Source organism: Anomaloglossus baeobatrachus, chromosome 8, assembly GCF_048569485.1.
Source record: "Anomaloglossus baeobatrachus isolate aAnoBae1 chromosome 8, aAnoBae1.hap1, whole genome shotgun sequence".
Lineage (NCBI taxonomy): Eukaryota > Metazoa > Chordata > Amphibia > Anura > Aromobatidae > Anomaloglossus > Anomaloglossus baeobatrachus.
In genome coordinates, this window is record NC_134360.1 from 47,311,994 (window position 1) to 47,328,618 (window position 16,625).

Consider the following 16,625-nt stretch of genomic DNA (forward strand, 5'->3'; position numbering starts at 1 on the left):
GTTTAAAAAACTGTTCCTGTGCTGAGATAATCTTATACATGTGCCCCTACTATGTACTGTGTAATGGCCGTGTCTGACCAAGGACAGAACAATCGTGGTCGCAGGGGTCGCCATCATGACCGGGCCAGAGGTTTCAGGGGGCCCGATGATCTCAGCCAGTGGCACACCGCCAATGGAGGTAGGCCACACGACCGCTATGGAAGCCGGTGCCAATGCTGGCACCAGGCTTCCCCCTGCGGGCCCCTGCCAATAATCGCACTTTTAATTGAAAGCAATGGTCAGAGAGTGAGTGGCACGCTCGCTCCCTCTCTCATGATTCTCCCTATGTGTCTGTGCTCTGACGTGTCAGTATAGCGGAGCGCGATGACGACACTACTGCGCGTTGTGCGGAGATGTTCAGGGCGGCAGAAGAGTGGACGCATGCTGAGGAGACCAGAGCAGCGGGGGAACGAATAGAAGGGAGTACCATATATGTATTTAATCACGGTGGCCAGATGACTATGGGGGTGCATTAAATGAGATTGGGGTTGTATGCTACTACATGAGGGATGTATAATGGTATATGGGGGATGCATAATACTATATGGGAGATACACAATACTATATGGGGGCTACATAATACTATATGGGGGCTGCATTATAATATATGGATAACAATGGGGGTGCATTATAATATATGAAGGACAATGAGATGCATTATATATGGAGGACTATGGGGAGTGTATTATACTATATGAAGGAATATTGGGGAGTGTATTATAAGATATGAAGGACTATGGGGAGTGTATTATAGTATATGGAGGACTATGTGGATGTATTATAATATATGGATAACTATGGGCTGCATTATAATACATGGAGGACTATGGGAGTGCATTATAATACATGGAGGACTATGGGGCATGTACTATAATATATGGAGGACTATGGGGGGTGCATTATAATATATGAAGGACTATGTGGATGTATTATAATATATGGATAACTATGGGAGGAGCATTATAATATATGAAGGACTATAAGATGCATTATAATATATGGAGGACAATGGGGAGTGTATTATACTATATGAAGGACTATGGGGAGTGTATTATAATATATAGAGGACCATGGGGGCTGCATTATAATACATGGCGGACTATGGGGGTGCATTATAATACATGGAGAACTATGGGGCATGTATTATAATATATGGAGGACTATGGGGGAATGTATTATAATACATGGAGGACTATGGGGAGTGTATTATAATATTTGGAGGACTATGGAGAGTGTATTATAATATATGGAGGACTATGGGGGCTGCATTATAATACATGGAGGACTATGGGGGTGCATTTTAATACATGGAGGACTATGGTGGTGCATTATAATACATGGAGGACTACGGGACATGAATTATAATATATGGAGGACTATGGGGAATGTATTATAATGCATGGATAACTATGTGGAGTGTATTATAATATTGGATATTATATTGTGATATTGGAGTATTGGAAAGCTGGGTGCTGAGGGAAAGAGCCAAGTATCATTGTAATTATCCTGTACCCCGAGGGGAGCAGGGACAGAGGGGGGGCTGGGACAGAGAGGACGGAAAAGAGTATAAAGACATTACAGAGCCCGATCACAGCTGATTCTTTCTGTGAGGTAAAACATTGTTTAAAAACAGACAGTGAAATGTTTTATCCCACAAAAAAAGAATCAGCTGTGATCTTGTGCTGTAATGTCTTTATACTCTTTTGCATCATCCCTTGCCCAGGAGATGTGGCATTATCTGACCATGTCCCTGTACGGTCAGACACGGCCATTACAGAGTACATAGCAGGGACACATATATAAGATTATCTCAGCACAGGAACATTTTTTTTAAACACATCCAATTGTGGAACTTATTTTTATTCCAAGATATATTGATTGAAATGAACTTTGTATGTAGGAAAACCCCTTTAAGCTGACCATTTTATATGGGAAAATATGCAAACCTCTCCCAGAAGGAAAGAAAGCTGTCTCACTAATGCCACCTATTGGAGGAAGCCACTTTATAGGTCACATGTAGAAATATGCTTCTAATAACAAGGTACACTTTTTTATGCCTAATTCTTTCTTCCACAGCCACATTCCACTCCTATGGGAGGCAGTTTGCCCCCACTATAAGGTAAGAACATCCACATGACAGCCCCCTGCACCCTGCCAACTGGACACTTTCTATTCATTACTATTGAACACTGATTCCCCCCATCTGAGGAGCTGATGATTTTTTGATGTTTTTGTTATTCCTTATTGGTTTGGATTTTTTGGCTTCTTTGTGATCAGGCTGCAAGAAATCGGACTTTCCAGAAATACTATTTCACCATCCTCAATAGAGCGTTAGAATTACGCACTGCTAACTGGGTTAAAAGCCCCGAAATGGAATTAAAGGGGACAATTTCCCAGAATCAGTGGTTATTGTGCTGGGATTTGTGGTGCAGAGGTAGAAGTTGCACCTTGCCCCTAAAACCTAAAGGGGCACAAAAGTCCACAGAAGAAAACACCAGTACTATTATGGCATATTGCAGATGGGCACAGATTTTGCATTGAGGTTCCAGTGCTCCTCCACTGCCGAAACCAATAGGTAGAAACAGAAAACTTACAAGCCTCTATGCTGAGAGTTGTAGTCCTTCAGCCAAAAGGCATGGGCCACAAACGCTCAATTGTGCTGATACTTGTAGTCCTACAGCCAACAGGCACAGATCGCTCAAAATCAATTGTGCTGTGAGTTGTAGTTTTATAGCCAAAAGACACAGACTGCTTACAACTTACAATGCTGAGACTTGTAGTCCTCCAGTCAATAGGCACAGACCACTTACATGCCCCTATGCTGAGACTTGTAGTCCTACAGTCAATAGGCACAGACCACGTACATGCCCCTATGCTGAGACTTGTAGTCCTACAGTCAATAGGCACAGACCACTTACATGCCCCTATGCTGAGACTTGTAGTCCTCCAGTCAATAGGCACAGACCACTTACATGCCCCTATGCTGAGACTTGTAGTCCTCCAGTCAATAGGCACAGACCACTTACATGCCCCTATGCTGAGACTTGTAGTCCTACAGTCAATAGGCACAGACCACGTACATGCCCCTATGCTGAGACTTGTAGTCCTACAGTCAATAGGCACAGACCACGTACATGCCCCTATGCTGAGACTTGTAGTCCTCCAGTCAATAGGCACAGACCACTTACATGCCCCTATGCTGAGACTTGTAGTCCTACAGTCAATAGGCACAGACCACGTACATGCCCCTATGCTGAGACTTGTAGTCCTACAGTCAATAGGCACAGACCACGTACATGCCCCTATGCTGAGACTTGTAGTCCTACAGTCAATAGGAACAGACCATTTACAAGCCCATATGCTGAGACTTGTAGTTCTACAGCCAACAGGCACAGACCACTCAAAATCAATCGTGCTGAGACTTGTAGTTCTATAGCCAAAAGACACACTGTTACAACTTACAATGCTGAGACTTGTAGTTCAACAACCAATAGGCACAGACTACTTACAAGCCCTTATGCTGAGACTTGTAGTTCTACAGCCAAAAGCCAAAGACCACTTACAGGACCCAATGCTTAGGCTTGTAGTTCTACTGCCAACAGGCAGAGACTATGCAAAATCAATTGTCCTGAGTCTTGCAGTTTTACAGCTAAACGACAGACACTGCTTACAAGCCACAATGCTAAGACTTGTAGTCCTACAGTCAATAGGCACAGACCACTTACATGCCCCTATGCTGAGACTTGTAGTCCTACAGTCAATAGGCACAGACCACGTACATGCCCCTATGCTGAGACTTGTAGTCCTACAGTCAATAGGCACAGACCACTTACACGCCCCCATGCTGTGACTTCTAGTCCTACAGTCAATAGGCACAGACCACTTACAAGCCCCAATGCTGAGACTTGTAGTCCTACAGTCAATAGGCACAGACCACGTACATGCCCCTATGCTGAGACTTGTAGTCCTACAGTCAATAGGCACAGACCACGTACATGCCCCTATGCTGAGACTTGTAGTCCTACAGTCAATAGGCACAGACCACTTACACGCCCCCATGCTGTGACTTCTAGTCCTACAGTCAATAGGCACAGACCACTTACAAGCCCCTATGCTGAGACTTGTAGTTCTACAGATAAAACACATAGACTGCATACAAGCCACTATACTAAGATTTGTTGTTTTACAGCCAATGGGCATAGACCACTGACAAGCCATTCTGCTGAGACTTGTAGTTCTCCAGCCAATAGACACAGATCTCTAACATTCCACTTTGCTGAGACTTGTAGTTCTTCAGCCAGTAGAAATAGCCTCCTGACAAGCCATTATGCTGTGACTTGAAGTTATATCATTGAAAGCTGTAAGCTCACTCTGCCTGAGATGAAAAATGAATTTAATGACTTCCATATTATGCCTGGTACAATTAGAATCTGCCCAGTAGACAATGCACAGTGGCCACTCAGGATACCCACCCTGTGCCACTCCCTTATCTAACTGGTTTCTAGGAAAGGGTTAAGTCGCATCCCAGGGGGAAATATCTCCTGGAGAGACCCTAAAAATCCACATACACCCCAGCCAACACCAGCCCTTCTCCCCGCCCCCTCCTTACATTACTCATTATTCTGACTTATTTAGGGTGACAAAGTTTATTTTTGCAACATTAGGAACAAAAGGAAGAACAAAAATGCAAAATGTAATCATTCTCACATGACAAAGCTGGGGAACATAGTGGTGAGGAGGGAGAGACTGCAGGAGCTTGGGGAGAGGGAAAGAGACAGGGGGCTACAGGCAAATGTGACAGTCTGCAAAGTTAGAGAACAAATGAGAGTGGAGCAGAGGGGAGAACAGGAGGAGTGGAGAGGGGGAGGGTCACTGAGGCTAGGAGGTGGGGGGCTGACACACTGAGCATCAGTTTAGTAGAGGGATCCAGGAGAAGGGAGAGAGGCAAAGAAGAACAGAGACAGCTCCAGCACCCATAGCTGATGCCATGCAGAACTGTGCCAGGACCAGCTGAGCTCGCACTGCGCCCTCATGGCTTCAGCCCTTTGCATTGCGCTCAGCCGGCTTCTCCTACTTCTGGCCCCGGCAATTGGGCTTGAACTGATCAACAGGTTCCACTCCAGCCAGCCCACGAACAACTTCGTCCTGGACGGTGCAGGACACCGGATCTACCTGGCTGCTGTCAATCACCTGTACCAGCTAAGAGGGGATTTACGCCTGGAGCTGGAAGAGCAAACGGGACCTGTGCAGGACTCCCCCCTGTGCCATGCCCCCCAAATCCCGGAGTCCTACTGTGAGTTCCCCAAAACCTGGACCCCTAATTATAACAAGATCCTGGAGCTGGACTCCGATCAGGGGCTCCTCCTGGCTTGTGGCTCCATTCACCAAGGACTTTGTGACTTGCGCGTCCTGGGCAACATTACGCAGCGCGCAGTGCCATTCCCCCCGCGCAATGTGGTGCCAAGCATGCTGAATGTAGCTGCCAATCACCCAAATGCCTCCACAGTAGGGTTACTGCTCAAGAGCCAAGAAGGTGACACCAGGCTCCTGGTGGGGGCCACCTACACCGGCTATGGGAGCCAGTTCTTCTCTTGGAACAATAGTGTGGCGGATTTGCGCTTTGAGAATAGCCCTGAGATCTCCATCCGGGCGCTGAACACCAGCCACCCCACCAGGCTCTTCACCTTTGACATTAGCCCCTCGGATGATAATATCTTCAAGGTCAAACAGGGGAGCAAAGTCCAAAACCGCATGGTGTTCGTGCGCGCGTTCCAGGAGGGCGGGTTTGGTTATCTGGCCATGAATGTAGACCCCGCCTCCACGGAGAAGGAGAGCTTACCCAGCAGCGTCTTAGCGCGGATCTGCCTAAAGCCGGACCCTAGGGGAGAGCCAAGGAAACTCACTGAATCTTACATCCAGCTAAGGCTGCGCTGCGAGGGCCCCCGGGGCACCCTGTATGGCCGCCTGCTGTCAATATACGCGGAGCCAGGGCGGATATTCGGGCTGTTCGAGGGCAAAAAAGAGGCTGCGCTCTGCGCATTTGGACTGGGGGAAGTGGGACAAAAGATCCGCGACGCGCGCACTGGCTGCTTTGTGACCCCGGGTAATGGAGAGGTGTCAGTGCTGGCCAGTGTGGTGCAAGGAAGTGGCCCCAGCTGCGAGAGGAAGAACATCATGAAGGTAAAGGTAATACCGAAATACTGGCAATTATATGTATAAATGATGAGTGCTGCTGTCATTACAGTCCTTGGGTCCTGTAAGTGGTGTTGCATGTTAGGAATTTTGCATTCAGGGGTGGACATTTGGTGCAGGCAGGGCCCAGGAGGGGGCAAGGGGGTAAGGGGGCCATTTCTACCCCCAAAGCAGATGGAATTGTGCATTTTGATGAGCTATTGGGCTACAAAGGGCCCATATATTGTTCTTGCACAGGGGCCCTTATCTGTGTGTGTTTGCATTAATATCTGCAACCTAATTCTGAAGACCACCACTAATTCTAATAATCTGGAATGGAAAGGTTCTATGCAGCACTATATCCTTCAATTACATCACAGCACCTGTCAAAAGTTAAAGGGAACCTGTCAGGTCCAATATGTACCCAGAACCACAAGCAGTTCTGGGTGCATATTGGTAATCCCTGCCTAACTGTCCCTGTATCTAATAGCATAGATAAAGGGATCTTTAGAAAAAGTATTTCTAAAGATCTTTTATTGTATGCTAATGAGCTCGGGGACTAGTCCCAAGGGCGTTGCTTCACTTGCCAGTCGGCCCCATTAGCATGTAGCAAGCACCTGTGGGTATACTAACGTGCAAATGAATGTGCAGCGTCAGAGGATGATCTCACGCACCTCTCCGCTGCCATCACCGCCCGACACTGGATTTCGGCTCAGTGCACATGATCCCAGGCTTTCGCTCATGCGCACTTCTTCAGTTTGAAGCCAGGACGCATCGGGCGGCGATGGCAGTGGAGAGGTGCGTGAGATCATCCTCTGATGCTGCGCATTCATTAACATGTTAGCACACACACAGGGGTATGCTAACATGCTAATGGGGCCAATTGGTAAGTGAAGCAACGCCCTTGGGACTAGTCCTCGAGCTGATTAGCATATGATAAAAGATTTTTAGAAATACATTTTCTAAAGATCTCTTTATCTGTGCTACTAGATACAAGGACAGTTAGGCAGGGATTAGCAATATACACCCAGATCTGCTCATGGTTCTGGGTGCATATTGGACCTGACAGGTTCCCTTTAAAAGGATGCCCATTGTTAGTAAGTAGTGCAGCCTCAGGCTTTGGGCCTAGGTTGGTCCACTCTTTGACCAAAAAGGATCACTGAATATGGTTGAGGAGTGATTCTGGTGATAAACTGCTGAGCCAAGGCAAATAGGGTGTCACTATGGGAATCATTGAAAATTCAACAGGGCCAATGGATCTCTTGCATTTTTTGGGGTTTGGCAGAACAGATTGAACCATGACCGATTTTGTATTGTTTTGTATTGTCGAGTCTTTTGCCTTGGGCCCAGTTGTTAGTAATCTGCATTTCATGATCTCGCCAGGTCTGTGAGAACGATTCTATTTTCTTTGAGCCACAACAGAAATTGTTTGCTACTTTTAGCAAAGCTTTGATTGACAACTACTGTCACCAAGATGTTCTGCAGCAGCATCTTGAACATTCACAAACTAGAATATTTGCAATAATTTATCTCTGTTCATGCTCAACTCTGATGTTTAAAAGGGTTGTTTTAAGTTGCTAAATGATTAAAATTGCAAAGTGCATCTAAAATTTACAACTTTACAAATTACCTCTTATTAAAGGGAATCTGCCATCAGGTTTTTGCCACCTAATCTGAGATTAGCATAACGTAGGGGCAGAGATCCTGATGCCAGCAGTGTGTCACTTACTGGGCTTCTTAGTGTAGTTTTGATAAAATCACTGTTTAATCAGCAGGAGATTATCATTACAGGACTACTGTGCGTGCTGCCAGGTAGTCCAGCATATTCATGAGCTCTGTATAACTGCTAGATCTGCAGCAGAGAAAACATTGATTTTATAAAAATGACAGGAAACAGCTCAGTAAGTGACACATCGCTGGAATCAGGGTCTCTGTCTCTACATTATGCTGCTCTCAGAGGGAGCAAAAACCTGGTGACTGATTCCCTTTAAACATATTTTCTGTTCTGAAGAATGGAGATAATTTTATTCTGTGCAGCTTGTTGTCCATCTTCTTGGCCACCCTGTGGTCTCAGAGTAGCCGGTCACCTAGGGAAGCTGCTTTAGAAACTGCAAGCATTGTTCCGAAGATACTGTAGAGGCAAAGCCGTCAACGCTTGCATCATGGAGAGCATTCAGAACAGACCAACAGTGCCTCCACCGGAACTGTCAATCTTCAGAAGAGTTCCTGGAGAAAGGGGATGAGAAACCCATACCACCCAAAGGACTCACCGTCTACAGGGGATGGGTGAGGATAGAGTTGGTGAGGGTGGAGATGGTCATGCAGTGATATAGTGGTCTGAGGGTTACGGCAGGTTGTTGGCTTGTCGGAAAGAGGTGGGTCTTCAGGTTCCTTTTGAAGCTTTCCATGGTAGGTGAGAGTCTTGATATGTTGGGGTAGAGAGATCCATAGTATGGGGGAAGCATGAGAGAAATCTTGTATGCGATTGTGGGAAGAAGAGATAAAATGGGAGGTGAGAAGGAGATCTTGTGAGGATCCTAGGTTGCGTGCAGGTAGGTATCGGGAGACTAGGTCACAGGTGTAAGGAGGAGACATGTTGTGGATAGCTTTGTATGTCATGGTTAGGGTTTCGGAATGGAGTCTTTGGGCAATGGGAAGCCAGTGAAGGGATTGGCAGAGAGGAGAGGTCGGGGAGTAGAAGGGGGACAGGTGGCTTAAGGGGTACTTTGCACACTTCTACATCGCAAGCCGATGCTTACGATGCCGAGTGCAACAGTCCCCGCCCCCGTCGCAGCAGCGATATCTTGTGATTGCTGGCGTAGCAAACATTATTGCTACGGCAGCTTCACATGCACTCACCTGCTCTGCGACGTCGCTCTGGCCGGCGACCCGCCTCTTTCCTAAGGGGGCGGGTCGTGCGGCGTCACAGCGACGTCACATGGCAGGCGGCCAATAGAAGCGGAGGGGTGGAGATGAGCGGGACGTAAACATCCAGCCCACCTCCGTCCTTCCGCATAGCTGGCGTGAGCCGCGGTGACGCAGGTAAGTTGATGTTCCTCGCTCCTGCGGCTTCTCACACAGCGATGTGTGCTGCCGCAGGGGAATGAGGAACAACATCGTACCGTCGCTGCAGCTACATTATAGAAATGTCGGACACTACACCGATGATACGATTATGACGCTTTTGCGCTTGTTAATCGTATCATAAAGGATTTACACACTACGATATCGACAGCGACGCCGGATGTGCGTCACTTTCGATTTGACCCCACCGACATCGCACCTGCGATATCGTAGTGTGCAAAGTGCCCCTAAGTGGGCCGCAGAGTTTAGGATAGATTTGGAGGGCTGCAAGACTGTTAGAAGGGAAGCCACAGAGCAGGAGGAGCAGTAGTCAAGGCGGGAGATGATGAGGGCATGCACTAGTGATTTTGAAGAATCTTGGTTAAGGAATGTACTGATCTAGGAAATATTTTTGAGTTGGAGTCAGCAAGAGGTGGAAAGGGCTTATCATTGGATATCTGAAAACTGGGACCCCCAATGTTTTTATTTCCTGTAATCTCATAGACAATGAAAGAAACACAGCCCTCCATTCTAACAGGGCATATCACAGCCCCTTTCTTGGGATCAGTGGGGAGCCTCAGTAGTAGGAACCATAGCAATAAGCAAGTTATATATAGAGTTGGGGAGATGAGCTTAATTAGTCAATGTTTATTGAAAAGTCCGTCAGCTTTCTTATATACCAAATTAATGTATCAATTTCAATATCTCTACTTGTTGTCAATTAAAGGGATGATTTCTGATTTGTATCTACAACTAAAAAGCCTTCAAAGACCTGATACTTTTCATACCTGAGAGTTTATTTCAGATGTATCCAGTCCAGACAATTGTCTGTTTGTTAAACATATCAGGACAGAGTTTCTCTCTTTCCAGTCCTAGTATTTTGCAACAATGTATCATTGCAGCTAAAATGTATTATTTGGAATCCATGCTATTTAGTGAAGGAAGACTTGTCACAAGGTACAAAATGGTCATTGTTTTGCTATTATTTCCAAGGCTCCCCTGAGTTTCCGATGTTGTTTATTTTTTTGTTTTTAAATTCACCATACAGTTCCAAGGTTATGAGCCTTATGATTCAGTATAATGTTTAGGGTCTTTTCCAAGGGGGCATTGCTCACATGATCCTCTGGGGCGTGTATTTAGGCTGCTCTGCATTAATACCTTGTGAGCATCGCCGCCTAGTAAAGACCATAAAAATGTGCACTGAATAATCCATATCCCTGTAAGAATATAGTAGCAGGAATTTAAAAAAAAAAAAAAAAAAAAAAAAAAAGTGTGAAAGTTGGCCAGTTTACCTAGTCCTCTTTAAAGGGAACCAATCACCAGGATTTTCCTATATAACCTAAAGCCAGTGCTATACAGGCACTATCAGGCTGAGTTTATATATACTTTTAGTTGTCAGCTAGATTGTATATGCTTTGAAACACAAGTAAGTAAAGTTTGTAAAATCAGCAGTTTGTTGAGTGATAGCAGCTGCAGCAGATAATAGCTGGGGTGGGTATTCATAGTTATCCCCTCCCACTGTTATTTATGCTAATTTTATTATACAATTGTTTTACTTTGTGACTAAAAGGACCTGTGCTGATGTCTTACCCATGTGACCAGAAGGGGCGGGGCCTCAGCCAATAGAAAAATGTTGCTTCCTGGTATCAGCTATGTTGGCTGAGGCCCCTGGTCACATAGGTATGACATCAGCACAGGTTCTTTTAGTCACAATCACAATGTAAAACAATTGTATAATAGAATTAGCATAAATACAGGGGGAGGGGATCACTATGAATACCCAACCCAGCTATTATCTGATCTTCAGCTGCTGTCACTCAACAACCTGCTGATTTTACAAACTTTACTTTCTTGTGTTTCAAAACCTAAACATCCAAGCTGACAACTAAAGGTATGTATAGAATCAGCCTGACAGTGCCAGTATATAGGGAAATCCTGGTGATTTGTGCGCTTTAGTACAGGATTGTCTCTGGATACAATTGTAACAGATCGTCAGCTGTGAGAAGTGTTAGGTCTGCTTATGAATATTAAGAAAAATTTTCACTGACAGCAGAGACTCTGCAAATGGTGGTGAACTGGAAAATAGAGTTGAAGAACTTGATTTACAAAAAGCAAATATGGTTTTGACTCTCCTCTGCTGTACATAAATGATGCCCAGAAGTCACTAACCTGTGTTGGTGCAACGGTGCAACGGTGCTCATGAGGGGACTATGTTGCACATCTGGTGGTCATGCCTGGTTTTGTGGGCCTTTTCGACTGGAGTCCTCAGGGCTACTCAGGAGATGACAAAGGGTAATCCCTAAGAACCCTGAAGTCACCCTACTCTACATGTTCCCCATGTCCAATTGTGCTTACAAAAAAAGACACCTACTTCAGGAATCCAAAATAATAATTCTCCATCCTTGGAAGTTGGTAGACACCCCCCCCCCTTCCAGTCTTTTGAGGCGTGGGTCACAGAAATAGCGGTAATTGATCATATGGAAACAAATGATAGACAAAAATTACAGTAACTACTGCTAAATGGTTTTACTGTAAATCCTTCCTCTCCTCCCTATTTTACCAGAACATTTTGAGATAACTCCTACTATATCCTTTCTACACATCTTAGTCCACTACATCCTCTGCAACTTTTCCAGCTTATCCACCCTCTCCTTTCAGTGACTTCTTTGGTGGCCAATTGTGTACGGTTTACCATTTATATATGTCCTCATGGTCTCCGAATACTAAATAACCTAACCCTTTTGTCTCCCCATACTCTATTTCACCTTTTTGCTTTCCTCTCTATTATCTTCCATCATATTTGTATCCATCAGCTACTACCATGTTTCCCCAAAAATAAGACCTACCCAGAGAATAAGCCCTAGTAGGATTTGGTATTGAACTGAAATTTTTGTTGTTTGTTTAATTCCTTTTATTTATTTGAAAACAATAAACGTTTGAATCAGAAAACAAACAAACAAAACATTTATCATTCAAAATATGGAACAGAATTTCAATCTGGTCCTCTAATGTTGATAAATAAATTAAAAAATTAGGCGATTAATCACTGGTGACTTCGAGAAGGTGATTGGACAATTAAAAAAAAACAAGAACAAAAAACAAAAAACGCCTTTTAGCCGGAGGCCTGTTGCTTTAAGAATGACCAGACTTTAAAGATGTGAAATTCCCTTGGAATCCGCTGAGGTCGCTCCTCCATAATTGTAAGACATATGTTATTCTGTTCCCACACACGTCACCTTTACAAACCCAGGACTGACCCTTTGCTGTGGATGACCCTTCTGTTGAACCAGGGGCATGCCCGGCATAACTGACCTTCTGTAGTTTATTTATAGCCGTGGGTGTGAGACTTGTAAGAGGTCCTCTGTCTGCCATACTGGCACTTGTAGTCCTACAGCTGCTTACAATTCTAGTTTTTGCTTTGTATCAGTTTTTCTTCATTATCTTGGCACAGTGGGATAAAAGGATTGGAGGCAAGTGATGTCACAAGGCATTAAGCACAATTGAGTAGGCAAAAGCAGCTTACCTGGTGCCTCCCAGTTGTCACTGGTTCCTAGTATGGGCGACATGGTGGTTCCATGTGCTGGGGTCCTGGATTCAAATCCCACCATGGACAACATCTGCAAGGAGTTTGTATGTTCTCCCTGTGTTTGCGTGGATTTCCTCTGGGTTCTCCAGTTTCCTCACAGACATACAGATAGAAACTCTAGATTGTGAGCCCCAATGGGGACAGTGTTCTTGATGTACTGCATGTAAAGTGGTGCGGAATATGTTAGCGCTATATAAAAATAAAGATTTAGTGTTCTTGCCAGGCTAAATGATATTGCATTGCTTTATTCCTTGTAAGGCTGGGGCCACACGGGGATTACTGCGATCCCCTCGCATGACACTCGGCTCACGCTGACAGTACAGCAGAGCCGAATGTCATGCGAGTGTCCCTGTGACTGAGGTCCGATCGTGCGAGTGGACCTCAGCTGCGGGGCGCAGGCCGGCACTGAGGAGGGGCGGGCCGGTGCTGCGGAGGGGAGGGATTTAACTCCTTATCTGCTCCGTAGCCGGCTATCGCCATTCTCGCCCTGCACTCGTGGAACATCAGTGTACTGCGAGTGCATGCAATTTTTCTCTCGCCCCATAGACTTGAATGGGTGCGAGAGAAACCAGGAACGCATTACAGTCGCAGCATGCTGTGATTGTTTTCTCGGTCCGATTAGGGCTGAGAAAATAAATCGCTCATGGGTGCTGATACATAGGCTAATGTTGGTCCGAGTGGAATGTGATTTTTTTATCGCACTCTACTCGCACCAATTTTCATGCCGTGTGTCTTAGGCCTAAGTGTTTTGTCCATAGGTGGCCACAGTAAAAAAAAAATACAGCATAAATCATCAAAGATGTCAGAGATGCTGTGTGGGACCCAGGAAAAACTATAAAAATTTATGTAGCCAAAAAATTACTTTGTATCCAGTAAACAGGAAGAATAAAACCAAATATTTGATTTAACGGGAATTATGTAATTCCGCACGTCAAATTTGCCGTACACTTACGGGAATGGGATCGTGTTTTATGACTTGTTCTAGTAAAAAAAAGAAGCAAAGTGGTGGAGTTTATGGACTGAGTAAACTTCCTCCCGCTTCAATGAGAGACGTCGGTGACAGAGAGGTGTAAAGGCAGACACGGTCCGAGCACAGAACCATTCACACCAAAATGTAAGAATGTTAAATGCCTTTGTTACAATGTATCTGTGCAGGTAAAAAGGATGAATCCGGAGCTCTGGCGCTGGCTGTTTGTGTCATAGAGGATTGTCTAGACTGGTTAAAAATGTAGCAAACCTTATTAGGTCCAGACAGGTTTCAAGCAGAATTTCATTCACTGGCAGCAAGCAGAGTTCATGAAAGTGGTGAGGAATTGAAAGTGTGTTAGAATGTTGCAGAACTTTAAATTGTAGCAATTACACAAAACAAAGCATTGATGCTTTAGGGTACACTTACACGAGCGTATGACTCGCACGAGTGCAATGCAAGAAAATCTCACATTGCACTCAGTCCCATGAAAGACAATGCTGGAGCTCAGACCTGCGAGCTTTTCCTCAGCCCTAATCGGAGTGAGACATGTCACTCACACCCATACAAGTCTATGGGTACAAGTGAAACATCGGACTGCACTCGGATGACATCTGAGTGCAGTGTGATAATCACATCAGCTGACAATGGAGGAGATGGAGAGATTAATTCCTCCCTCTCCTCCGCAGATGTGATCCGATCGCAGGATCTGATTACAGTTGCATGACACTCGGCTCACACTCGCAGCAGAGCGTGAGCCGAGGGTCATTAGCATATCTCATCCGATGCACTTGCATCAGAAGCGATACGCTAGTGTGACTCCATCCTAAGGGGGCAATGCAAGGAGCAGCATCCACGATACACAGTCACCAGCTGGCTTTGAAATGTACATTTTCTCTGAAATGCAGCAGTGTTTTAGAGTATTGCAACCTGGCTGAAATGACGGAGTTGGACTCTGATTTGTGCTGCCTTTTATTCAGGCATCATGGATCAATTGTTGGGTTCTCTTTGGCTGTGTGCCTATGGTGAGTTTTTGACTCTGTGTATTTTCGCTGCAGCAAAAATGCAGCATCGTAGACGGAGTATATAGTAAGCTCATGCCCCCTGTGCTTTTTTTTTTTATTTGCAGCGTAAACTGACCTGAGGTGTGTTTTCCAAATCCGCAACATATCAATTTCTCTTGCCTGTACACGGAGTATCTGTGCCCACTTTGCTTATTTTTCCCTTGCGTATTTGGTGCAGATTTGGTGCAGAAAAAAAGAAATCTGCACCAAAATACGCAAGGGAGAAATACTCAACGTGAGCACAGCACTTCTGAATTCTCATAGACTTTGCTGGCTTCACAATGGACATGCAGATTTTGCTGCAAATTTCTGAAAATCTGCGTCAAAATCCGCAGCGTGGGCCCAGACCCTTATGTGCAGATTTTCCCCATAGACGTGAATTAGGCTATGTGCCCACGGGAGCTTGCATCTGCGGATTTTGCTGCTGAAAACCTGCGGATTTATCTGGATTTTCCAGATAAATCCGCAGGTTTTAGCATGTACAGTCACTCCCCATGTTATCCTATGGGACATGGGGAGTGCTGTGTCCATGCTGCGGAAAGTGCGGCTGCCGAACATGCTGCGGATGTCCGCATCCGCACGTATAATTGCATGTCAATTATTCATGCGGAATTACCTGCGGATGTCCCGGCCCTCCGCTATGGAGATAAGAGGTCGGGACGTCCGCAGGTAATTCGCATGAATGCCCGCATGTTTCCCGAAGCTGTTCCGCTGGAATCTCGCAGCTAAAAATAGCTGCGGACGCCGGCGGGCAGCTGCGGGAAACATGCGCTCGTACCTGCGCATACATCCACAGGTACGAGCGCCTGTGGGCACATAGCCTTAGATGTGGAAAAGACGCACATGAATGAGTGTGTTTCCACCACGGAATCGGATCAAAAACAAATGTAATCCGCACATGACTATATCAGTAAAATGTTCTCAAAGCCAAATATCAGGAAAGATAAAAAAAAACAAAGCAGCTTTATTTAAAACATGATATATAAACAAAAGACAAAAGCTGCAGCGTCAAAAATGTGATTAAAACACATTAAAAAAAACAAAAACACACAGGTAATGTAATATACCTAATAGGTGCATAAAAGCTGCAGAAATTCTGCAACATCAAAAACTCACCAAAAGCTCATCTTTGTTACATAGCCTTAAAAAAAAATAATATTATAAATTTTATATATATATATATATATATATATATATATATATATATATATATATAAAAATATGTATTAATATATATTTAATATTTAATTAACTAAGGAATTAAATAAATTGATTTAAATAGAATAAATTAAATGTAAAAAATGTATGTATTTATTTTTTTATTTAATTAAATAATTTAATAAATTAAATAAAGAAAATTAAATTAATATATATATATAATATGTATATATACATATATATCTACATATATTAAATATATGTAAATAAATATATACTGTAAACTGTATATACTGTATATATATAATGATTATTATTTTTTTTTTTAAATTATACATTTAAAGTTTATGAAATAACTTGGCCAGTTATTTGTAGCAGCGGCCTCTTAGATTAGGTAACTGTAGATAATGGGGCTGAAGAGATTTTGGCCCGAAATATAATGCTCTAGTTCTGTGTCATTCACCACTAAAATTACTTATTTGAAATCTATCACTATTTACAAAATATTTGCACAAAATGTTGCATTATTTTTTGATGACATTTCACCTCTCACAGGATATGACATTGTTACTCTTGT

At 44.2% G+C, this 16,625-nt stretch overlaps 1 protein-coding gene across 2 annotated transcripts in view; it reads left to right on the forward strand.

The window, feature by feature from the left end:
• The first annotated feature begins 4,960 nt into the window (after positions 1 to 4,960).
• Positions 4,961 to 16,625, forward strand: part of PLXND1 (plexin D1) — a 174,001-nt gene continuing 162,336 nt past the window's right edge. The window contains exon 1 of one of the 2 annotated variants that reach the window (XM_075321571.1): positions 4,961 to 6,225. In XM_075321571.1, coding sequence (XP_075177686.1) covers positions 5,071 to 6,225 — 1,155 coding nt within the window. In that variant the 5' untranslated portion in view covers positions 4,961 to 5,070. The remainder of the gene's footprint in view (positions 6,226 to 16,625) is intronic. The other variant, XM_075321572.1, reaches the window with a different exon arrangement.